The 25,045-nt window shown below is 43.8% G+C and overlaps 1 protein-coding gene across 1 annotated transcript; it reads left to right on the forward strand.

The window, feature by feature from the left end:
- Positions 1-1,377: 1,377 nt before the first annotated feature.
- OLFML1 (olfactomedin like 1) lies at positions 1,378-24,831 on the forward strand. Its single transcript, XM_036325266.1, has 3 exons — positions 1,378-1,938; positions 3,190-3,478; positions 22,903-24,831. Exons 1-3 carry the CDS (start codon positions 1,813-1,815, stop codon positions 23,691-23,693), a joined length of 1,206 nt encoding a protein of 401 aa, XP_036181159.1. The 5' UTR covers positions 1,378-1,812; the 3' UTR covers positions 23,694-24,831.
- The last annotated feature ends 214 nt before the right edge of the window (positions 24,832-25,045 follow it).

Consider the following 25,045-nt stretch of genomic DNA (forward strand, 5'->3'; position numbering starts at 1 on the left):
GCTTGTCCCTATGAGGCTGGCGACTGAGGAGAGGTCAGTGTGAGGCCTGAGTCACTGGCAGGCAGAGGGAGAAACTGCCGGCCTGGACTCTGAGGCCAAGCTCTTTGGAGCGCATCCCATCCACGACGGGGCAACAGCAGCCCCAAGCCTCCCCCCGCGTTCTCACCAACTCTCCGGTAATTCTTTAGACTCATTAATACCGAATGTATATGTCATTGTAAAAGCAATGTAAGCATGCTATAGAAAACCAACAACGAGTTTATCCACAACGCTGCCCCCCAACGTTAATTGTGATGCAATTGTTGATTTCCCCCACTCGACTTTACCCACCTTAGTTCACAGTCTCAACGTTAGGACGCGAGGCGCTCCTGGAAGAAAATCAACCAGAGCACCTTTAGCGGAAGACTTGATTCCAAAATGCCTGGCATGAGACGTTTTCTGAAGAGCCTTCTCGCTTGGGCAAGGAGGCTGAATTGAGCAGTATTTTTAATAAAGATTTACGAGGAAGGACCAGCTGGAGTTCAGCTAGTTTGGAGAATAGTTCAAAGATGGTTCTCATAAATAGGAGGAATTGTTCCTGAGGATGAGGAATCATTGTGATTTTGCCAAGGGTGTGGGGAGGCACAATTAGGGGCTAAGGTCACCTGGAAGAGAGGTAGAAAGGAACATCTAAGGGGGGCAGGGACAGGCAAGGGCCACACTGGAAATTCTCAGTCTGTTAGCATCTCTTGGGAACCCAGGTCTTCTGACTCCTGGCCGGGGTTCCTTCCATGTCCCAGAGATGCCCCAACCTTCCCTATGTTGGTAGGTGATTGAGAAAGAACGATGGGTATCTTGGACCCATCCATGGAAGGAGAGGTTGAGGTAAGTAAAGGCCTACAACAAAGGCAAAAACTAGAAGATTTTGTCCTAAGGATGTGATTTATCTTCAACAGCACTGGAGCCTGTAGGAATTGAGTTCTTCGTATTGCTGGCCTGCAGCTACAGGTGAAGGGACTTCTGCCACTAGAAACTCAGAAAAATCAAGGGCTTCCTTGTAGGAGTTCCATTTCCTGATGATTTAGCCTCAGGAACATCACTAATTGTTGTTGTGCATTTTAATAAAACTCTTCTCTCAATCCTTAGATTTTTTAGCTATCAGCCTGGGTGGCTAGGCCTGCAGCCCATTGTATCTCTCTCCAAGGGGCAATCAGCCCTGTGTATATCCGAGCTTTTCTTCCCCTTGCTGTGCCTTTAAGAGCTGCAGGAATGCAAAGAGAGTCTGGAGGAGGGGTGGGGTCTCCCAACAGGACTTCTGGGAAAAGGATCCTGGGAATTTTTGCCAGAAACAAAGCTGAGATTGCAGCTCTGAGAAGTTGGGAGTGGTGTGTGTTAGGTCAGGGCTGTGATTGGACTGCAGAGTCCACTGGGGGGAGGAAAGCAAAAGTAAAAGAGTTGGGGAGAGGGGAGAAGCCCTTCCTGCATCCACCCCAATGCATGTTCACCCAGGCTCAGAAGCAGGGTGCAGCACTCGCCTGGGGAGGGTCCGTGTGTGTCAGGGTGATGCCAACAGATGCTGGACCCAGGAAGCTCTCTTCCTCAAGTCAGCCCGCTAGGCCTCCAGGGACCCGCTTGCCAACAGCTGGATTTGATCACCAGCTTGCAAAGTGAGGTCATGCATCTGGTGGAATAACAGGCAAACTTTGCTTTCCGGCTGTTCTTAGAGGATTTTCACAGCAGCGGCTGGAAACCAGGAGACCACCACCTGGACCCTTGAGTCTTCTTCGAGGGGCCCAGCATAGAAGATTCCACCCCTGGGTGTTTTGCAGGACGATGCTGGCCCTTCAGCGAGCTTCTGCTCTCCTGGTTCTGTTCCTCTCCGCCTTTGTGCCCCCGCCACAGTGTGCTCAGGACCCAGGCATGGTGCACTACATCTACCAGCGCTTTCAAGTCTTGGAGGTAGGTGGCATCGGTGCACCTGATACAGGAACATGCTTCTCTTACCCATGCTTCCCTATCTACTTGGATGCATTGCTATGGTTACACTTGAAATTTTTATGATCTAGTGGTTCAGAGCACCAGAGTCCACTCTGTGCACCTCCTCCTTGAGCAGGACTTTCCTCTGCACAGTTTTTCTCATCTATAAAATGGGGATGTTCATAGAATTTACCTCCTAAAGCTATTCTGAAGATTTAATATTACTCCATAGTTAGAATAGTGCCTGGCATACTGGTAAATGTCCAAAACTGTTATTATGTGATGGTTCAACTTCTAAAATCTGAAAATTAAAATTTAGGGTCACTTTTTCTTCATTTTCACTATAGTAGGATGAGAGCTAATTTTAGCTTGGCTTTTTGTCTTCTTAGGATAAACCGTTAGGTCACTGTAAAAAGTCATGATATTGTTGTGCCAAGAAGCCGACCTAGCTTCTTTTGCCAAACTGAACTGGGATTTAGAAGTGAGCAGATTTCAGCGATGCTAAACGGAGAAAGAGCCTGGGCCTCTTCTCCATACACTGCAGCTACCATTTCATTGAACTTTGCAAAACACAACATTTTTGTAGCATGAACAGGCTCCCAGGGGCAAATGTGACCTTCTGCCCTACTTGGCCTTTGACACAACCCTGGTGTTGACATTGACTATCTCATGCTTAATCATCTTGCTTTTGTACAAGTTAAATTTTGATAAATTATCCTCTTTCAAAGACATTCTTATCTCCAATATTTATTTTCAATATTTTCCAGAAAAGTCTTAAAAGTCCAAATTATTTGGTCATCTAGTTACAGTCAGGGCAAAATCATTCCGCAGAGCAGTCCCAATGTTGTCTGGCCAACGGACTGAGGCTGGAGGCGGTAGATGAGATGTTCCCAGGCCTGTGGCCTCTTGCTGCTTCTTCACTCGCTCCCTCCTCAGACCCCTCCTCCCCGGCCCCACCTCCTTAAAAGTGCCGGAGTTATACTCAACCACAACATTTAGCACCACCTTGCCCAACATTGAAAAATATATAGGACTAAATGCATGGGAAAACTTAAAAATTGATACATTGAAGTATCCATAGCACTTTAAAGTAAGAAATTAAGGGTGATTTTTATTTTCCCCCTTTTTGATTATTTGTATTTTTTAAATCTTTTCAATGAATGATAGCTATTTATATTACTTGGGTAACTTCAATAACTAGCAGTAATTTGGGAATTTATTTTCTAACTAAAGCAAAGACTGCAAATATGTGCCCAAGCAACGAGGGCATACATTCAAGACTTCCGCGAGTTCTCAAAAAACATATCCGTGATGCTGGGGCAGTGCCACACCTACACAAGCGAGTACAAGAGCGCAGTGAACAACCTGGCACTGAGGGTGGAGCGCGCCCAGCGGGAGATTGACTACCTAGAGTACCTTCGGGAAGCAGACATGTGCGTGGAATCAGAGGACAAGACGCTGGCAGAAAAGCTACTCCAAGAAGCCGAAGAAGAGAAGAAGATCCAGACTCTGCTGAATGCAAGTAAGAGAGCTGTGTCTTGTATATCATGCTGGGGACTGTCACTCAGAGACACAGACAGTACAGGGGTGCTGACCTAGTATGACAGTAATAGCTGGATGTGCCCTCTTATGTGCCCGTGTGGAGGCAACCTTAGCAGGGAACTGGTGTCCAGAGGAGAATCCATTCTTAGAAAGCAGCTTTTCATTTCACACGGCATTCCTAAGGGCCCATAGAAAGTCAGGGCTACAGTGTCAGAGGTCACTAGTAAGAGCATCTCCTGATAGACCTTGGTTTGGCGGAGGTGTGTGGTTGCAGATCTTTCCAGGAGAGTGACAGGTTGGTGGATTCTCCCAGGGCCCTGTGAGCCGGGAGAGGCTGCAAATGTGCCAGGCAACGCTCAGGGTCAGGGTCTGCAGTGAATTATTATTGTGCACACTGTCCCAATGGTGGGATCTCGGGGATTTGTCTCCTATCTTGTGACCCATCAGAATCACTTCCAAGCCATTAAGAATAATGTTTAGGAGCTCAAATTAAAACAAGTAGCAAGCAACAAAAATATAAATGAGAAGGAAAATGTCCTATGCATGAGTCCATTTTGTGAAAATAATGACGAGACAATTCCCTCCCCTTCCCCCCATCCAAGCCTGTATTCTGAGATGGTTTATTGCAAATGGGAAAACTTTATTTATAGGCTAATTATGTGTGCTCCATATGTGAGACACTCCATTAGGGAAATAAGACATAGCTGAATGCCATCATGGTGCCATCATCCCTTCTCAATGTAACCCTCATAAGAACTGCATGGTTCTTCCCAAATGAGATGACACTTGAGATGAGTTTTGAACAAAGAAATTAGAGAAGTATGTGCAGAGGGGACAGCATGTCAAAGATATGAGGGTGTGTATACTTGGGCATGCAGATCTGCAGATATGGCTGAGTGGACCTGTATGGGGCAAGTGAGTGTAGGGAAGCAGGACTGAAGAGTTCAGCAGGATCCAGGTAATGAAAGACCTTGCATGCTAATGGGTTTGCACTTGACTTGAGAAACTATAGAGAACCACTGAGCAGTTTTAAGCAGGGGCCTGACATGAAGGAGGAGGACAGGACTAGAGAGCAAAGACCAGTCAAGGGAATACTGCAGTGATTTGGGCAACAGTGATACTGCCTACATTGTGTCATTGAGATGGAGAACAGATGGATTTGAGAGCCACTGAGACTTGGAATCCACATGGCTTGGTGACTGATAATTAAGAGTGAAAAGTGAGTGAGAAGGATGCATTCAAGATGCTTCCCAGGGATTTGGCTTAGGTCATTGGGTGGTTAATCTGAAATATATTGAGATAGGAAACCCAAGAGGATTTTTGGAGCTCTTATTACTCTACTTTTTTTTTCTTTTTTTTTTTTAGCACTTAATACTTTGAAGTCTTCTAGCTCATTTATTTGGTCACTGCTTGGATCTAAAATGTCAGCTCTATAGAAGCCTAAATCCTGCATTTCATATTCAATGCTGTGTGTGTCCCAGTGCCTAAAATAGTGTTTATGTTCAACAAATCTTTGTCAGTGAATAACTGAGAAAATGAATGAATGTAGAAGGATTGTCAGCACAGAGAGAGGGGCTATACAGTTTTGAAAGAACAGGGAACATCTTATCTCTGAGTCAGAAGACAGAGAGGAGGGTGCCTTATCTATTATAGGAAGCAGTTGATCAAGTTGGTCAAGTGAGTAATCCTTTTTGGCCCTGACATGGTATTGAGATGAGCCATCCTCTGAAAAGGAACAACTGGGGATCAGCATGGGGGGAGGGGAGGGGTAAAGGTAAGGATGGGCTCGCAGGGGATGGAACAGAAGCTGCCCAAAAAAAACAGTGTGTAAGATTGGGTGCTAATGTGGCCTGAGCTAGAATGTCCCTGAACTTTTGTGCCAGGGGTCAGGCAGGACCCCAAGCCTAAACAGTTAGTGAACAGTTAGTGGATCCCTGAGCTGCTCCTTGTCCTTGAATACCCTGAGCCCCTCAGGATTTGAAGTGCCCCTTTCCACTCCAACTTAAGACCAGCATAGTCTGGTCTTCCTACTTATTTAACTCTCATCCTCTGCCTCATCCCTCGCGCACTAAAGGCCTGAAAATTTCCCTCCCCATGGTGAGTTCCCTGTCAGCTTTCTGGAGATTGCTCCTTCCATGCCTGGGGCCTCTGGGGCCCTCATTTGGTGATTTGGTTTATGTTAACAGCCACTTTTGCCCCAACTCTTGGATGGGCCCTGTGCTACATACACAGTAGGGACAGAGGAGTGAGTAGGACGTGCTACATCCTGCACTAGCCCTTTTACTGCTTCTTTCCCTCTGGTCTCACTCCTACAGGCTATCTGCTATCTTGCAGGCTTCCCACAACACCAAATGAATCACATTACTCCTCTGGGTGGTTTTTTTTTTGTTTTGTTTTGTTTTGTTTTGTTTTGTTGTCATTCACCATCAGTTATGAGCAACAACAAAAAATCCATTAGAATCTCTTAACTTTTTGTATAGAGAAGGCCCCTCACAAAGTGGCACAAATTCATCTCCAGCTTCTTAGGTTTCTGTGACTTACCCAATGCAGTTGCAATTAAAAATACAAAATATTGTTTTCTCTACCCACCCTTTATGATTCAAAAAGCTGTGGATTCTGTGAGAAGACTTCTGGGGGTGAGGGAGGTTGGGAGGGGGTTCCAGCAGTTTGGCCTGTAGCACCTCATTCAGTCCTCCAAGGGAGCACTCACATTTTTAACTATATATATGTGTGTGTGTGTGTGTGTGTGTGTGTGTGTGTGTGTGTGTGTGTGTGTGTGTAATTGACTCCTAAACCAGATCACGAGATCAGGAGCTATTACATCTTTTTTTCTGTATTCCCAGAGTCTGGATGAGGGCATCCCATGAAGGAAGCTGTAAAAATTGTCTATAGAAGAGACACTAAGAGCAGGAGGACCTGAGAGCTTAGGATGGGGGTTTGTTTCATGTGTGTGCGTGCGCGCGCGCGCGCGCGTGTGTTTTACAGAAAATCTAAAGGGAGAGGATAATATGACTTCCTTGGGAAAATTCAACCTTGTGTCTCAAGAGATTTCCAGAAAATTCTAACATTAGTCTAAGTGGTGCTTATTTATTCAGGAACTATTTCTTGGGTAACTATGAAGGACCAGGTTCTGGGGATAATTAATATGATGGAGTTGCTCTGTAATTAAACCATTCCCTAGAGAGCTATTCCCAAGTCTTCAAGCTTTATTTTGAGAAGATCCCCAAAGATGTTCCCATGAGAGCCACAGTCCCAGGGATGTTTGGGGGGCAAGTAAATTTTTAGAATATTAACTCTAACAAACATAAACACTCGCTTTCTCCTCAACCCCTCTCTCTCTTCTTCCTTCTCTTCCAGTGATAGAGGGAGAGCAGGTACACACACACACTTTAGAATGCAGTGAGTGAAAGTTACTGGAATACAATCTAACTTATATTTTAAAATCTTTCCAAGTCTTTGATTCTTTAGCTTTTATTAGTATAAAGAAATTTTGCATTGCACTTGACAATTTATGGCAAAACACCATTGCCTCAGATACCCAGATGGAGAACTTACCCAACAGAACTCTTCGGCCAATCCCACACGCTTGCATTCTTGTGTGGATAAGAGTATTAACCTCTTTTTAACTTGTAAATCACTTATAAAGAAATTCTCAAGGCAGTCAAAACGAGCTATTGTGAGAGATTTTATTTCCTGTTTCAGTCCAGCTCCTTTTATTACAAGGATGCGCACAGGTAACCTCAAGTAACCCTCTTCCTGCTAAATTAAATAACTCATGTCTTTTGTTAGATCATGTTTGAAAGAAGAAAGTCTGTTGCTGCAAATTTAAATGCCTGTGGGATCCATTCAGGTAGTGTAAATGTGTGAGCCTCATACTCAAAGCCATTAAAAACAAAATAAAATAAAAAACAAGACAAGTAAGCAAACAAAAACCCTCTGGAAGCCAACTAAAACATACCTGTGAGCCAAGCCCCGGGGTCTGTTAGTTTGTGGTAAGTGCAGCCGAACATTAAGAGATGTGTAACTCTAATTTAAAGCAGATATATTTCCATGAAGGAGGAGAGTGAGGGTATACACACAAGTGTGAGCCCAGGAGAGTGCTTGAGTGCACACACGTGTGCACACATACGTGCACACACACTCTTACACACACAGGTTCTTCACCCAGAAGTTGCTGCATGCATGGGGCCAGCAACGCTGGGGGTGTGTGTGCGCAGCTCATCCTGTGCTGCCTCCTCGAGCAGTGGTCGGCAAACTCATTAGTCAACAGGACAACAATTGAGATTTCTTTTGAGAGCCAATTTTTTTTAACTTAAACTATATAGGTAGGTACATTGTTATTAACTTAATTAGGGTACTCCTAAGGCTTAGGAAGAGCCACACTCAAGGGGCCAAAGAGCCGCATGTGGCTCAAGAGCCGCAGTTTGCCGACCACTGTCCTAGAGAATTCAGGGTCACTGTGCTGGGTCCAGAAAGGCCCCTGTGCACAGCACGTTTCTTGTCCATCCATCCGGAAGGCCTGTGGCCTAGGAGGATACCTCCAGTCCCATCACTACGGATACTAACAGAAGGTCCCAAAGTTGTTTCAGCTGCTGCCTTTGGGCTCTAGGTGGAGTGAACATCCATTTATTCTCTTTAGCTCACTCATTTATTCATTCATTCAACAAATGTCTAACTGAATTCCAGATTAATGCTGGCATTGTGCCAGGCATTAGAGATGGAACACTGACTGGTATAGCATCTTGTCCTGAAAAAGCTTATAGCCACGTGGGGAAGCACGTAAGCGAAGAGGATAACAGCCAGGGTGTGACTGTTCTGGTGGAGGTGTCACAGGAGCAGAAGGGGCCGGCACTAAGCAGTTAAGCAAGGTCAGGGCTGCCTTGGAGATGGGGGAGACTGGAATCTAGAAAGTAACCCTCAAGCTGAGTTTTAATAATGAAAAGAACGGATCAAATGGAGAATAAAGGGCACTTTGAGCGAATGGAACAGTGTGTGGAGGCACAACGGCCTGATCGGGCTTAGCGTTCAGTAGATCTCCGGTGAGGGGGGAGTCTTGGAGAGGAGATTAAAGAACCAGACGAGAGCTAAGCTCCTTTGTGCTAAGCCAGGTCACACTTTCACGCTGTGGGAAATGACAGTCATGTGAACAAGAGTAGCTAGTATTTATTGAGTGCCTGTTATGTAGCAGGTCATCTTTAAGCATTTTATATATTGGATCATATCACCTAATTCTCACAACAACCCTATGAGATAGGGTTACAATCATCCCCCACTTCTGGGTGAGGAAATCAAGGCACTGAGACGATAAGCAACTCTCCAAGGACTCAGAGCTAATTGGCGCCAGAACTGGGATTCAAATGAAGGCAGGCTGGCTCCCACCCTACACCTCTCCCACTGTGTGAGCTATGCTGCTGGACAGTGGTAAGCATGGGAGTGTCCAGGCTCAGACGGAGGTTTTAGGAAGGTCATGCTGGTCACAGTGTACAGAAGGGACTGCAGTAGGGGAGGCTGAGTGGGCATAGGTGGGTGAGACTGGAGGCAGGGAGGTCATCTCCAGGCCTGTCACGCAGGCACTCAAAGTGGGAGCCCTCTGTTCTGAGACTAGATGCCTGTGCCCACAAGGCTCCGCTGCTTCTGATCTTATTGTGGGACACATGTGAAGACCATGTCAATTCTCTTGGTTGCTATTTGATGGTGATTCCTACCATGAACAGTTTGGTTTAAATCCTGGCCGAGAAGGGTCAATTTTCTTCCCCCACCTTCTAGATGTTTAATTCCTGACTTTTCTTCACTTACTCTTAAACTACAAAACTCCTCCGCTTCCCTCTGGTTCCCTCAGGTCACAGAAGAGCTGCACACACACTTCCCTGTGCTAGCAATCTCAGGGCATCTCTTGGGCCCTCATCTGACCGGCACCACAACCCGTAGATTCTTCCTTCTGAGTATCTCTCAAATGTATTCTTTCCATCTGCACCACTCTGATCATCCCTGGTCTTGACTATAAGAGCCTCCTAACTGATCTTCAGGCTGCCACTCGCTTGCGGTACCAGGGCTTTCTTGTATACTGCTGTCATCGGGGTCGTCTTGCTAGAGTTACTTTATCATTGCTTTATCAACGTTGATGGCAACCACAACCTACAGGCTAAAGCAAACCCCATAAAATAGCATAAAGAAAGCCCTTACAACCTGACCCTAATCTAGCTTTCTTTAAATAATTTATTGTGTTATTCTCTATGAAAGTAATACCTGCTGAGTAAATAAAAACTGTGAATAATGTATGTACTATAGTTATTGGATTTACTTTTATTATGAAAGTAGATAACAGTCAACAGTTGACCACAGCAACTTGGAACATTTCTCAGCTTTGTGTCTGATCTGCTATTCTGAAAACAAAAATATACTTCATGCATCCCTGCATTATTCATGCTGTGTTTCTCACAGTGCTTCTGATCTTATTGTGGGACACATATGAAGACCATGTCAATTCTCTTGGGTGCTATTTGATGGTGATTCCTACCATAAACAGTTTGGTTTAAATCCTTTTAAATCCTGGCCGAGAAGGGTCAATTTTCTTCCCCCACCTTCTGCCACAGTGCCTGGAACAGAGTAGAAATCAATATTTTCTGACCTTGAGGAGTAGTTTATTAGACAAAGATTGCATTAAGCACTTTTTATCTGTTATCTTGTCCATGACAACTCTGCTAGGTGGACACCGTGATGACTTATTTTCAGATGAAGGAGCCGTGGCTCAGGGTGTTTCACGCAGCCTGACTTCCTCCCACATTCCTGCTACATCCAGAGGACGCATCACCCCTGAGACACACTGGATTCATCTCAGCCTTCATCTCTGCTCCCCACCCGCTCACCTCTACCCCGTGTCAGTGATCTGTTGCTACAATAATCCACATAACAAACCACTCGGAAAGTGAGCAGTTAAAACAACAATCACTGGTTATTTCTCAGGAGTCTACAGGAGAGCTGGGCAGTTGTGTTGGGCTGGGCCAGCCTTGGCCCCTCTTGTCTGGGTTCCCTAGTGGCACATTGCCCGGGGATGGCTGGCAAAGGCTTCAGCTGGGAAGACTTGGATCTCCTCCATGTGACCTCTGATCTTTCAGAAGGTGAACCTGGTGGAGGCAGAGGTCTGAGAGAGAGGGCACAAGCACACCAAGATCTGGTCACTTTTACCGAATTCTTTTGGCCAAAGCAAGTTCCAAGTCTGGCTCCAGAGCCCACCCTAACAAGGCATTTGGTCTTGACCCCCTGGAAACAGGCAATATTCAGGATCAGTTTTTAAGTTTGCAATTTTCTATATGAGAACAGTGAATCGGGCATTAGTGTGCTTGATAGTTTTGAGATGAGATAGTAGAGCCATTGAGAAGAGCGCTGCAAAGTTCAAGTTCAGGATAACAGGCCCTAGAATTTGAGAAAGGAGGACAAGAACAAAATGAAATGAGTTTATCTCACAGGGAAAATCCATGGCGAAATGTCAAAATGACTTTGTTTCTAACTACACAAATGGGAGAATGGCAGTACCACACCTAGAAATGGAAAAGAATGTTTCTATTCTTTTTAGTTTGGTAAGAATATTACAGGGGGGAAAACACTACACCCCAAATACCCCCCAAACAAACAAAAGCCAGCTCTGTTTTTCAATGAAAAATAAATAAAAGCAGGAAGTTCATAATTACAACCTTGGAATGCTTAAGTGTTGCAACAGTCAGATAATGGATTCAGAGTAGTAGAGCTGTTTGATCAGAAATTCCCGGAGGACGGCCCACTTTGGGCATTCCTTTCCCATCAGTGTTCACCAGCCTGGATCCTCTAGGACAGCATTCTCAAACTTTAGTCTCAGGAACCCTTTACACTTTTAAAAATTATTTGGGACCCCAATGAGTTATGTAAGTTATATCTATTGATATTTACCTTATTCAGATTTAAAATATAGAAATTGTAATGTGTGCTAGTTGGTGTTCTAGGATAAGACATATAGCAGTGAATATACAGATTTGACAAAGCCTGCCCTCCTAAGGTTTACATTCAATTGAGAGGAGTCAAACAGTGAATATGTTAAAAGATAAACATAACATGTCAGATAGAAAATAATAAATACTATGGAGGAAAATCGAATAAGATATGGAGAGCTGGCCGCCTCCGGCAGGAGCACCTGAAGGAGGTTGGCTGTGTAGGACTCTAGCTGTGGGACCTCATTGTGCAAGCAGACTGGACACACACAGCTTCCAGCTCCCGTGTACCCCCATGAAGCAACCAGCCACAGATCAAGTCTGTTTTCTTTCTCACAATCTATTGCTAATCACCAAAAAAAGGAAAACTGTCAGGGCTCCGTATTGGGTGCCATGGAATACTTTGAATTTAGTGCTGGGAACCTAGAACAACCTGTGATATGGATTTAGCAGAGTTCTGTCTAACTCACCAAAATCAACATCTAGAGCATTTATTGTGTTCCAGGCCCTGTTTAAGCCCTGGAGTCACAGCCCTGCAAAGCCACCTCTGAGGGTTCACTGGGTACCATTTCATAGAAGCCTCCCTGCCTTCCTGCCGTCCATCCGCGCAGGCACTCAGACACTGAAATAGCGCCTGCTCATGTGCACACGTACCTCTTGCTATTCAAATCAATTTGATGTTTAAGTTGGTATAGCATGAGTTGGGATAGCAGGTTTGGACACTGACTAATACTGCATTATATGAATTGAACTGATTCCTGAGTTTGGACAGTAAGTAGAAGGTTCAATAGGGGGGAAATAGGTACTGTGTCCCAGGCACTGTGGATAAAAAGACAAATAAGACACGGTTTCTGTTTGAAGGGATGGCAAGGAAACAGTGAATAAGCAATTCCAGTTCAGCATGAGAAGTGCCCTAAGAGAGAGATGCACAGAATGCTTCACATGCAGGAGGAGCAACCATCCCCCGACCCCCCACCCGCCTCCACTGCTCTGCGGGACTCAGAGATTTTGTTTTGAAAGACAAGCAGATGTATCCCGAGTTAGTGAAGGTGAGCTAAGGGGAAGTATGGGCAACGCCTGAAACTTCTGAGAGGCCATGGCATGGTTGGTGACTGTAACCAGTCTAATGTGGCGGGAGAGTGACAAAAGAGGAAATCAGAGGAAGGACCTTGAGTGCCACGCTAGATATCTGAAACTCATTCCATGCGTGAACAGAATGACATGACCCTAATTTCTAGAAAATTAAGTTCACGTTGACAATGTTATTGTAATAGCTTGAAGGGATGTAATTGACTACTCATCTGAGAGCTGTCATCTTCGTCATCCTGGTGTCTAACATCATACCTGTCACTTGATAGGTATTTGTAACTGTTTATTAACATGAATACAATTCAGGTGGTTGAAAAAGTCAAGTTCATAACAGAATTTTAAGAGGCAGTCAAAACATTCATGGTTTTCTGGGAATTCTCTTCTCTTTAATGAATTTGACATTCTTCTTCCCAAGCAAACCTGCCCTCTCTTTTCTGTCACTATCTCATGTGTCTGGTCATCCCATTCTTGAATCTGGTTTGTTACCCAGCTTCCTCTAATTGATTACTAAGACCTGACCTCTCTCTCTTTTTTTTTTAATATATTTTATTGATTTTTTACAGAGAGGAAGAGAGAGGGATAGAGAGTTAGAAACATCGATGAGAGAGAAACATTGATCAGCTGCCTCCTGTACACTCCCTACTGGGGATGTGCCTGCAACCAAGGTACATGCCCTTGACCGGAATCGAACCTGGGACCCTTGAGTCCGCAGGCTGACGCTCTATCCACTGAGCCAAACCAGTTTGGGCCTGACCTCTCTTTTTGTTCCTTGAATCCATACTGGATTATACTTACAGACACTCTACTTGTCTCTCTGTGGCCCCTCTCCCACTCTGCCCCCCTCCAGTTCATTCTCTACCAACATCCAGACTGATGTTCTAAAACATAGTCCTACTGAGTCCTTCCTACAGAAGGATAAGTCTCACTGGGTTGGAGAGTGTGGTTATTAAATAAGGAGGAAAGTATTTTTTAAATTCAAATAAGTGATTTTTGTGCACAAATTCACTGTGCTGCGGCCTTGGGCCAAATTCTGTCCTAATTGCTTGTCTGCAATTCTGCCTGAGGGGAAAGCACAGGTTTCCGTTCTTTGGTTTGCAGGTGGAACCTTGAATGCCACTGTCTCTGTTAAGTAATTTGCATCTTTCTTTGAGATTATTTGTAAGAGTTTATTTGAGCCAATAATTTGCATCTTGGCTGGCCTCAAAGGTTTTACATTTATTTCCTATCCTTCCTTTCCTCCTGCTAATTATCTCTTCTCAAGAGAAGCACAGCAGGGAGTCTCAACTTACCCTTATATTCAAACACTGGAAGTCTATCCTCCCCAAATTCCAAAAAAGGAATGTATAAAAATTATAAAATATATGCCCTTAAAAACTATCCAGCCTAAACCCCTTGTTTTATGGTGGAGGAAGCTAAGCTAAGGCCAGATTGACAAAGGGACTTTTAGGGAGACACAGAGAGAACCAGAGATGGAATTCAGACCCCTCAGGGCTCTGACTCTCCGTCCCAGGTTCCATCGACCAGGGAGGGATAGGAGAAGCAGAGGGAGCACATGGGGGAAATTCTGTTCCTTTTCCCCCAGAACTGTTTCCTGATATAGACCATCTATCAACACCTCTTCGTTTTGCTGTTTCTCCAAGGACTCTGCATTAGAATGGAGGGATAGAAGGAGAAAGAATTTTTGTGTGTTAGTTTCTACTGTAATTTACTTTATTTTTTTAATTTTTCAATTACAGCTGGCATTCAATATTATATTAGTTTCAGGTGTACAGCATAGTGGTTAGACATTTATATACCTTACAAAGTGATCCCCCCCCCCCATGAGTCTAGTACCCACCTGACATTGTATACAGCTGTTATATTATTGGCTATATTCCCTGTGCTATACTTTACATTCCCATGACTATTTTGTAACTGCCAACGTGTACTTCTCCAGTTTAAATGAACATTTTCTTAGGGGTGACATATTGAACGTGCCTTGTTCTTAGACATAATCCCTCCCAGCTAGGCTGCAAGCCTGCTGGCTTCCCTCCTAGAAGGTTGGGCAGGTGGGAGGCTTCCTTGTTAAGGCATATATCGTATCACCCTGTGGTTAGGTCCCAAGGAGTTCATTGCCCTCACCCATGCCTGTGTAGGCACACCCAGACTCACCCACTCTTTACCTCTTTTCACCACACCCATACACACCCCTCCAACATGTCCCTGGGACTAGCTGGAGGTGTCCTGGCTGGCCCTGCCTCCAGGCTCAGACTGAGCTCCAAGGACACAGCTCTGTGACCTATCCAAGTAACTTATCCAAGCCTTTACTTTTTTTTCACTTGGGAAGTGGAGATTAAAATATATACCATGTAGGCTTATTCTAAGAATTAGATAAATTAATCTAAATACCTATCACAGTACCAAGCAGATTATAACTTCTCAAGCCTTTGTGCTTGTTTTTTGATAGCGATGGGGAACTGTTTCTAAGATTCTCTAATATCCCTTCTCCTCACCATTAAAGGTATCTGTGATCACTACAGTGGTTCTCAACCTTCCTAATGCCGCAACCCTTTAATACAGTTCCTCATGTTGTGGTGACCCCCAATTTCATTGTTACAAATTGAACATAATTAAAGCATAGTGATTAATCACAAAACAATATGTAATTATATATGTGTTTTCCAATGGTCTTAGGCGGCCCCTGTGAAAGGGTCGTTCAACCCCCAAAGGGGTCGTGACCCACAGGTGAGAACCTATGACTTAGAAGCTTAAACTTGCATGCATTCACCCTCTGTGATCACCAGAGAATATGGGAGGAGCAGAGCATTTACACGAGACAGCTTGAGCTTGTGAAACTGAAAAAAGGTGTCCTGGGCCCTAGCAGAGACGGGCCTTGGTAAACAGGGAAGCCCACTGCTCCTTCCATGCCGCCGCCCAAGGCTCACTGTGGCCGGGGATCCTCTGTTAGCTCCTCCTGCAGTGCATAGGTTCCCAGCTGGCCCAGGCTCCTCTGCCTTCCCCCGGGGTTGACTTTCTATAATGCAGGTCAATCAGAACAAAGGTGACCCAGAGGCCACAGGAAAGCAATCCCTCAGGCTGGCAAAGCATATCATCAGGGGACAGGGTGGCAGCTGATGGCTGAGAGACTTCTACATCTCATCCCAACGTTTGGCTCTCGCCAAGCTGGGGGACAGGCAAGTTCTGTGAGCTTCTGGGAATAAACAGTGACAACATGACCACTGAAAGGACTGACCTTCTTGGGACTCAGCTTCTCCCACCTAGGGTTGGTCCTTACCCCACTCCTGCCATGTGTTCCCTTGAGGAGAACCTTGTGTCCGATTTTTAAATGAAGTAACGGATTTGAAAGTATCTTACAAGCTTTAAAGTACTTTACAGATAGTATTTACTTAGGACTGTGATCACAACTCCGGATATGCAGCACTATTTAGGCCCTAGAACAGCCGTGGGCAAATTGAAATGAATAAAACTATTGAAAAAAAAGACCGTACCCTTTTATGTAATGATGTTTACTTTGAATTTATATTAGTTCACACAAACACTCCATCCATGCTTTTGTTCCGGCCCTCCGGTCCAGTTTAAGAACCCATTGTGGCCCTCGAGTCAAAAAGTTTGCCCACCCCTGCCCTAGAAAGACATCTACCTGAATGAAGCTGTTTTCCTCATTAATTCAATAGATAGTTATTGAACCCACTGAGCACTGAGTTGGGCAGTAGGGTCCAATAGTAAGCATGAAGACAAAGGCCCTGCTGTTGTGGAGCTTACAGTGTGGTGGGGGAGAAGGGCAATAAGCTAATAAGTAAAACAGATAACATAATTACAGAATGTGATAAGTGATCTCAAGGAAATAGGAAAAGATGCTATGGGCTATAGGACATCATTTTAAATTTAGGTGCAGTAGTCTCAAGATGATTCTTAAAGAGATGATATTGCAACTGTGATTTGAAAGATGAGTAGGAGCAGACTGTGGAAAGATCAAGAAAATGATCACCCCAGGCAGAAAGAATTGCAAGTGCAAAAGCCCTGAGGCAGAAACAAACTTGACTTGCTCCCAGAATAGCAGGAAAGCCAAGGTAGTCACAAGGCAGTGAGCAAGGGAGTGGAGGGGAGATGCTAAAGTCCCAGAAATAGGCAGCAGCCATATCATGTAGGTCCTTTAGGACAGGGTAGGGCAGTGATGGCAAACCTTTTGAGCTTGGCGTGTCAGCATTTTGAAAAACCCTAACTTAACTCTGGTGCCATGTCACATATAGAAATTTTTTGATATTTGCAACCATAGTAAAACAAAGACTTATATTTTTGATATTTATTTTATATATTAAATGCCATTTAACAAAGAAAAATCAACCAAAAAAATGAGTTCGCGTGTCACCTCTGACACGCCATCACTGGGGTAGGGGGTTAGGATTTTATTCCAAGAGTGATAGTAGAAAGGATTTAGCAGGTTAGTCACATAATTTACTCTTACTGCTTTGTGGAGAAGATACTATATATCAGCAAGAGTAAAAAAGGGAGAGAAATTAGAGACTATTGTTATGGTCTAGGCAAGAGGAGAAGATTCAAGGAGTACAAAGGAAGAGGTGGTAGGAAGAGAGGGAGAGAGATGCATTTAAACATTTTAATTTAAGTATAATATCATAATTTAAAAGTAAGTTTTACTATCATAACTTGCTGGTGTGGGAGAAATGGAGGGAAAAGAATCAGGCAGGACTTCCAGAAAATAAATTTGTTGGATGGTTCTTACCAGAAATGGGAAGAGTGGGATTAAAGAGAGTTTGGGGGATAAAAGCAGGAGTTCTGCTTTAGACAGGTAAAGTTAGAAGATATATAAGCAGGGACACTGAGTAGGCAATTGGATAAATTAGTTTGGAATTAAGTAGGTATATCAAGATAGGACATTATTCCAGATATAAATTTGGAATTCATCATTTAGAATTCATATGGGATTCAGAGCCATGTGGTAGAATTAGGTGACTTGGAAAGTGATTGTAGAGAAAAGAAGAAGTATGAGGACAGAGCACTAAAAGGTAGATGATGAGAAGGAACCAGCAATGGATGCCAAGAAAGAAAGCCAGAAAGATGGGAGGGTTGCTCCAAAAAAAAGAGAAGAAAAAGTTTCGAGGGGTTGAGTAGGTTGAAGATTGAGAATGGACCCTTGGATTTATAAATATGAAGCTTGTCAGAGACCATGACAAGAACTGATTTAGTGGAGGGGCAGGGGAATTTAGACCAGTGGAGAACTAGAGCTGATTAGAGTAGCTTGGGGGGTATTTGGAGGTGAGGGAAGTCCTCTTTTAAGGGAAGTCTTCTCTTTTAAACAGAGAAATGGAACCACACTAAAAAGTTCTATTTACTTTGGGGAATGATCCAATAGGGAGGGAGAGACTATTGAGGCAGGAGAGGAAAGATAATTTCATGTGCTATCCTTGAGTAGTGAGAGGGGATTAGATCCACTGAAAAAGCAGAGCAGGAGAGAAGGCAGAGGGTATGGGTTTAGGTGCAATTGGTAGATTTGGTGGTTAGAAAACTCATTCATTCATTCATTCATTCATTCATTCATTCATTCAGCAAATACTGGCCTGTGCGCTAGTTGCTATCCTAGGGAAAAGACATGCAGCAGTGAGTGAAACAGATAAGACAGAGCTCATGCCCTCATGGAGTTTACATTCTATTGAAGGAAGTCAAGCACTATATGTTAACAGATGAGTTTACGATAGGTCAGATAGAAAATAGGAAGCACTTCAGATGAAAATGAATGAGAGAAAAGGGTTATAGAGAGCTGGAGAAGAGGTTGCCATTTTTTATCAGGTTGTCAGAAAAGGCTTTAATGATCAGGGAACATTTGAGAACAGACCTAAAGAAAGTGAGGGAGGAAGCCATGGGGAAATCTTGGGGAAGATAGTTGGGTTGCAAGCAAAAGAAACAAAGAGTGTCCAATTTCTGGGGCAGGATAATGCTTGGCATAATTTGAGGAATAGCAAGGAGACCAGTGAAGCTGACCAAAATGAACATGGTAGAAAGTTGTAGGAGACAAGGCCAGAGAGGCAGTAGGGGGAGCTCACATATGCTCTGGAAGGCAAAGACTCGAGTTTTACTCTCACTGAGATGGAAAGTCACTCCTGAGTTTTGAGCAGACATGTGACATGATCTGACTTACATTTTAAAATGACCCCTTTGGCCCTAGCTGGTTTGGCTCCGTGGATAGAGCGTCAGCCTGCAGACTGAAGGGTCCCAGGTTCGATTCCAGTCAAGGGCATGTACCTTGGTTGTGGGCACATCCCCAGTGGGAGTGTGCAGGAGGCAGCTGATCGATGTTTCTCTCCCATCGATGTTTCTAACTATCTGTCCCTCTCCCTTCCTCTCTGTAAAAAATCAATAAAATATATTTTAAAAAATAAAAATAAAAATAAAATGACCCCTTTGGCTGGGAATGGACTATGGGAGTCAAGGACAGAGGTATGGTCACCAAGTAGGAGACTGTCACAGTAATCCAGGGAGGAGATGTAGTTCTCAGGTTGCTCCTATTTTCTCAGTGAAATAAGAGGCAATATCTTCATAGGAGAGTGAGGAGGGCATGGTGGAGGCTTGAGGAAAGAGAAGGTATGATAATGGTGAGTGACAAATTGATTAAGGATCTACAGTAGAATTTCTACCCAAACATCTGGAGTAATAAGCAGTTTGATTAAAAAAAAAAATTCTTACTTACCTCAGAACCTGTGAGACTTCTCTGACTGCGCACCTTTCTTTCTTGTGTCCAGTTTCTCTCCCATCACCCTATTTCTTGTCCTCTAACTCTAGATGACCTCCAGTTGACCCACAGAACCCAAACATTTATTAAGCAGAAAATGACAACCCACTGGCACATCAGCTTCTTGTACCAAAGTCTTTGGAAGGATTTAAGGAGGCCCTCAGAGTGCCCAGTTCTCCTCGAGAGACTGTTATACACATGTGTATCATTTCACCACCTCACCCTCCAGTCAGTGAGGGAGGACCATAGAGTTCCATTCTCTTATTAAGAACATCCTCTCCTACCCATGATACAGACCTCATCAGTATTTGAGGGAGACCCACAGAGTTTTTCATACTTTCTGCCCCATGATACCACTCACCTCACAATAGACTGACTAACAGAGCAGGCCCAACAAGTCCTCAATTAGAACTGATAACCCCTGAAATGACTAGTAGAACTAGTATCATCTTGACCCAAAATTCTAAGACTCTAAGGTGCTATTTCTGGAAAATAGCATATTAAATGGCAAGGTGGAAATGGATTACACCAGTTCAGTCCATTTCCCACTGGACAGATTGTAGGTCACGGGCTGCAGCCTAACTTCAAAGGAGGCTATGAATGTGTAACTAGGGATGAGGAAAATGAAATGACATTTGATGAACACAGACATTGTCTTTGCCATAAGCAGTCAGAGGTAAAACAAGTAGGCACACAGAGACAGTGGTGACACAGAGATCAAGGAAAGAGAAATCTTCAAGAAGGAGGAATTGATCAATGATGTCATGCTACAGAAAGGCCAAGGAAGATATGGACATAAAAGGTCTGATTTTTTCCTGGTAACATTATGAAGAGTAGTTTCTGTGAAGTTATAATGATGTGAAAGAATGGGAGATGAGGAAGTAGACTATTCTGTAGGAAAATCTAATGAAGTAACTAGAAAAGGGTGTCTACTGAGAGAGATTTTTTTTTTCTTTTAATGCAGGCAAGATGTTTACAAGCTAAAGAACTCATAGTGAAGGAGAAAGTCAAGATAACAGAAAGGTGATAACTCATCAAGGAGGTCTAGAAGAAGCCAGGAAAGGATGAGGCCAGAGCACAGTGAATGTGTTAGTCTTGGACAGGAGGAATGGCATGGCCTCTTCTAAAATGTGTGGGAGGGTAACAAGGGCAGGAACAACTGAAGAAAAAGTTTGTGAGGGAAAGGAAGTGAAGGGAGTTCATGTCTAATGGTGTCCATTTTTCAAATGGTTGATCTGTTGTTATGAAGGGAATGGTGGGATAATTGTGGAGGGTGTATAATAGCTGCTATATGTGGAAGATGTGAGGCTAACCATGAAAAGCAGTATTGTATTTAGGGCTCAGCTGAGGTTGGAGACCCCTAATGTGTAGTGGCACCAGGATACACCATTGTGAGATTTTCTCCACCAGTGCACTCTCCAGGGCAGAGACAAGTGTTTGAACGGATTTTTGTAGAGTGGAATATTGTGAAGTAACGAGGGATTGATGGGTGAAGGTGCTGGTCAGAGAGCTATTACAGTGATCTAGGATGGACAGGAAAGGAAGTGAGGCCAAGAAAAGGCTGATGGTCTGGGAGAAAGCAGAGGTGGAGGGACTGGACAGCATGAGGAAATGGAAGAACGAAGGGGGTCAGAGCAAAGGAGTGAGAAATGAAGAATAAGATGTTGGTGGTGGTGAAGGTAGGATATTAGAGATTTAGATTTATGGTAGGGAACAGTTTTAAAAGGAGAGGGGATCAAGAGTATGGCCATGGGAGGGCGTTGCTAAAGTGACTTGAAAGTAAGGTGCTGTGGAGTGGAAGAGGTTGCAGAGCTCAGGCTCTTGATGCATTTGGGGTAGCATCCTGGACAATAGTCAGTTACTTAGACTAGGAGTTGGCAGTATAAGCTACAAAGGAAGGGTTGGGTTTGTTGTTGTTGTTGTTGTTTGCACAAAAGTGGAATTATAATAGTCTGAAGTGGCACTGAGGAGCTAGAAAAATGTAAACCCCTCTTTTCATTTTATTTTCCTCCACCTAGTTTATATCCTTATCATCCTGTTTGAATTATAGAAATATTCTAATTGGTTTCCCTGATTTTGGCCTCTTTCCCAAGTATCTATTATACACATGACTGCCAGCTAATTAATCTTGTTGAACAGCTTGATCATTGCTCACCCTTGCTCAAAATCCACAGTAGCTCCCTATCTGCCTGTAGAATAAAATCCATCTTCCTTAGCCCCACCCTCAAGGAGCCAAGCATAAATCTGGTTTCAATCTACTACTTTGTTTTATGCATCTACTTTGAGGCATAAATTTGATGCCTCAAATTGCTTTAAATTTGATACTATGTTGTTAACACTAATCTTGGAGGATTTTCCCAAATAAGGTTTTGTTAACTGTCAGGAATGTTCTTCCCACCTATCTTAGAATGTCATTCTTCAAGGGCCAATTCAAATGCAGATTAGCCTCCACCTCCTCAAATGACATCTCTATTCCCTGTTCTTCTTTTGTAAAAAAAATTCACATTAAGCTTTATATCCTAGTTAGTCAAATATGTATTAAGCAAGAACTACTCCTAATTTATCATTGCATCTCAGCCCATGGCACTCCCAGCTCATAACACCCAGGTCAGTATCTTGCCTTTGTAGGTGTCCAATGTCTGCTGACTAAATGCATGCATGAGTTCATGAATAAATAAATGATTGGGTGAATAGAGCTCTTATGATGTTCTAGTAGTTTAGGGCCAGAGTCCTTCACTAGATGATGATCTAGTGTTGATTTTATGTGTGTGTGTGTGTTGGGGCAAAAGTAGGTTTACAGTTGTTTGTGTGGAAAATAATACAATAGTTAATAAATAATAATACAAGAAAAAATAGGAAACCTATACATATGTGTGTGTGTGTGTGTGTATATATATATATATATATATATATATATATATAGAGAGAGAGAGAGAGAGAGAGAGAGAGAGAGAGAGAGAGATTATACAGTAGAAAAGAGATCTATTGCTTCAAAAATACTGTGGAACAAACCAAAACCAAAACTGAATAACTTAAAACAACAATCACTTGTTCTCATGGTCTGTGATTGAATTAGGGTTTGTTGATCTAGGCTGGGTTGAACTGGGGTGATTTGGTTCTACTCCAAGTGTCTCTTATCTTAGCTAAGGCATGTTTTGTTTTGTTTTGTTTTGTTTTCATGGCAATATCAGAAATAGACTTCTTTACCCTTAATGTTTAGCACTATTCTGGGAGTATTATATGCTAAGAACACAGCAGATACCCAATAAAACCTTGGCAAATGGAATTGAATTAGGCAGCTTCACACCTAGGTCATTCTCCCTGTCTCAACCCCCAAGTGCTCTAGAGAGTGAACAGGGCTTTTGACAGCCAATGGCTGTTTGTATCCTGACTTGAATGAAATGCTGACTCTTCTAACTGGACAGCAACTCCCTTAGCAGAGGCCCATTTACTCATTTAATTATTTGATTCATTGAATCATACCATAAATTGTCATTGATCTATGTGATAACTTCATTCTAGACAATGAAGGGGGGAAAAGCCATCTTTGAGAAAAGCAGATATTTCATGTTTATAAAGTAACCTTCCCTTTTTCTCCTGTTTGGCCAGGCTGTGACAACATGCTGATGGGCATAAAGTCTCTGAAAATAGTGAAGAAGACTCTGGACACAGATGGCTCTTGGATGAAAGATGCTGCCAGCAACTCTCCAAAGGTTTATTTCTTAATCGGATCCAGAAATAACACCGTTCGGGAATTTGCAAACATGCAGGCACTCCTGGAAGATAGCACCAAGCCAGGCCCCCGGAAGCTGGTCTTACCACATTCCTGGCAGGGAACAGGCCAAGTGGTCTACAAAGGTTTCCTATTTTTTCATAACCAAGGGACTCCCAATGAGATAGTCAAATACAATCTGCAGAAGAGGACCGTGGAGGATCGGATGCTGCTCCCAGGAGGGGCAGGCCGAGCCCTGGTCTACCAGCACTCCCCGTCAACTTACATTGACCTGGCCGTGGATGAGCACGGGCTCTGGGCCATCCACGCAGGGCCAGGCCTCCATGGTCATTTGGTTCTCACAAAAATTGAGCCTGGCACGCTCGGAGTGGAACACTCATGGGACACTCCATGCAGCAGCCAGGATGCTGAAGCTGGGTTCCTCTTGTGCGGGGTCCTCTATGTGGTCTATCGTTCTGGTGGCCACGGCCCGCATCGCATCACTTGTGTCTATGACCCACGGGGCACTATCAGTGAGGAGGATCTACCCAACTTGTTCTTTCCCAGGCGGCCGAGAAGTCATTCCATGATCCATTACAACGCCAGAGATAAGCAGCTCTATGCCTGGAATGATGGAAGCCAGATCCTTTACAAACTCCAGACAAAGAGAAAGCAGCCTGTGAAGTAACGCATTACAGCCAGAGGGAGAGCGCCTTGGCCTTGGAAACTCCTCTCCAGGACACTGAGGCCACAGCCCCTCTGCAATACTGTCTCCCTCCAATCACACACAGTGAGAGGGTCTAGAAGTCGGAATGCATGTGCTTCCTCCCAGATGTTGCTGCCCTAGAGATCTTCCAAGAGCTTAAAGGAGAGTCTAGCATTCAGAAATTTTCAACAACTTGCATTACCTGTCCAAACGTCTTGCGATCAAGGCCCTCCCCATTCTGATCCAGTTTACTTCCAGCCTTTTCTTTTGCTAGCATTGACTCTAACTCTACCCACCCCATCCCTCCAAGCAGTCAGACATGCAGGCCATCCTCTGATCCTGCTGGCTTTTCCCTCCTCTGGCCTTTGCCCAGATGCTTTCCTCTTTCACAAATGCCTTTTGATATTCTTCCATGTTTACTGCCTAACTAAAGTACGCTTTTTTTTTACTGATGTTTAATCTGGATTTCCCCTAGCTCCGCCTCTTTACCAAGCTAGGAAGATATAATAATAAGGTAAACACATTAGCATTTGAATACCACCTTCCAGGTGCAAAGTGTTTGCACCTTTGTTACACATTTAATTCTTATCATGGGGTTGTATGCAGAACAAATTTTTAAAGTTGCCATTTTAGAGATGAGAAGAGCTTAGGTGAGCCATTGAAAATAACATAGCTACAAAATGAAAGGCAGAGCAATAAAATACTGCAAGTCCCATAGTGTTGTCATTGCCCAAGGAAGCACCAAATACAGTGTGTCTCCAAAAAATGTATGCACCCTTTAACAGCCGGTAGCTCAATTTTGAAAATGAAATGTATTTTAATAAACACTGCTTTTATAATTATTCAAAGTGTGTGTATACATTTTTGGGGGGACACTCGATATGTATGTTTGTCCACCCAATCTTTATAAGCAATATGTTCATCATTTCATACCAAAAATAATGGTCTTCCCTTTAACCACTTTTCATGTTCACACAAGACCTTCCTATAGGCCTTTCAGAAGCTACTTCCTCCAGAAAACCAGTCTGCGGATGAGGACCCGACCTCTAGCCTCATCTGGTCTTTATTCCCCAGCATCTCTCTTCTTGCTTGAAATACAATAAAGCTGACACTAAGCAAACACACTTCATCAGGTTAATTTGCCTACATGCCCTCAAGCAAAGCAGTTTCAGGCCTGGGTTTACAGTGAACAAGCCTCAATACACTGAGGCCCTTGGTAAATATTCTGGAATCTGGATGGAAGCCAAATAGCCTGCAAGTGACTCCCTGCCACAGCAGGCGTGCCATGTGGCACAGGGGACAGAGGGCAGCTGTGCCTGGCCAGAGGGGCTTCT

This window comes from Myotis myotis, unplaced genomic scaffold (assembly GCF_014108235.1).
Source record: "Myotis myotis isolate mMyoMyo1 unplaced genomic scaffold, mMyoMyo1.p scaffold_m19_p_10, whole genome shotgun sequence".
NCBI classification, from domain to species: domain Eukaryota; kingdom Metazoa; phylum Chordata; class Mammalia; order Chiroptera; family Vespertilionidae; genus Myotis; species Myotis myotis.

What these genes read in the sequence shown, in the direction of transcription:
- OLFML1 (XM_036325266.1), top strand. Translation starts at nt 1,813, where the DNA reads ATGCTGGCCCTTCAGCGAGCTTCTGCTCTCCTGGTTCTGTTCCTCTCC. An exon ending in AGCGCTTTCAAGTCTTGGAG is followed by an intron (nt 1,939 to 3,189) that starts GTAGGTGGCATC and finishes TTCTAACTAAAG; the next exon opens with CAAAGACTGCAAATATGTGC. An exon ending in CCAGACTCTGCTGAATGCAA is followed by an intron (nt 3,479 to 22,902) that starts GTAAGAGAGCTG and finishes CTGTTTGGCCAG; the next exon opens with GCTGTGACAACATGCTGATG.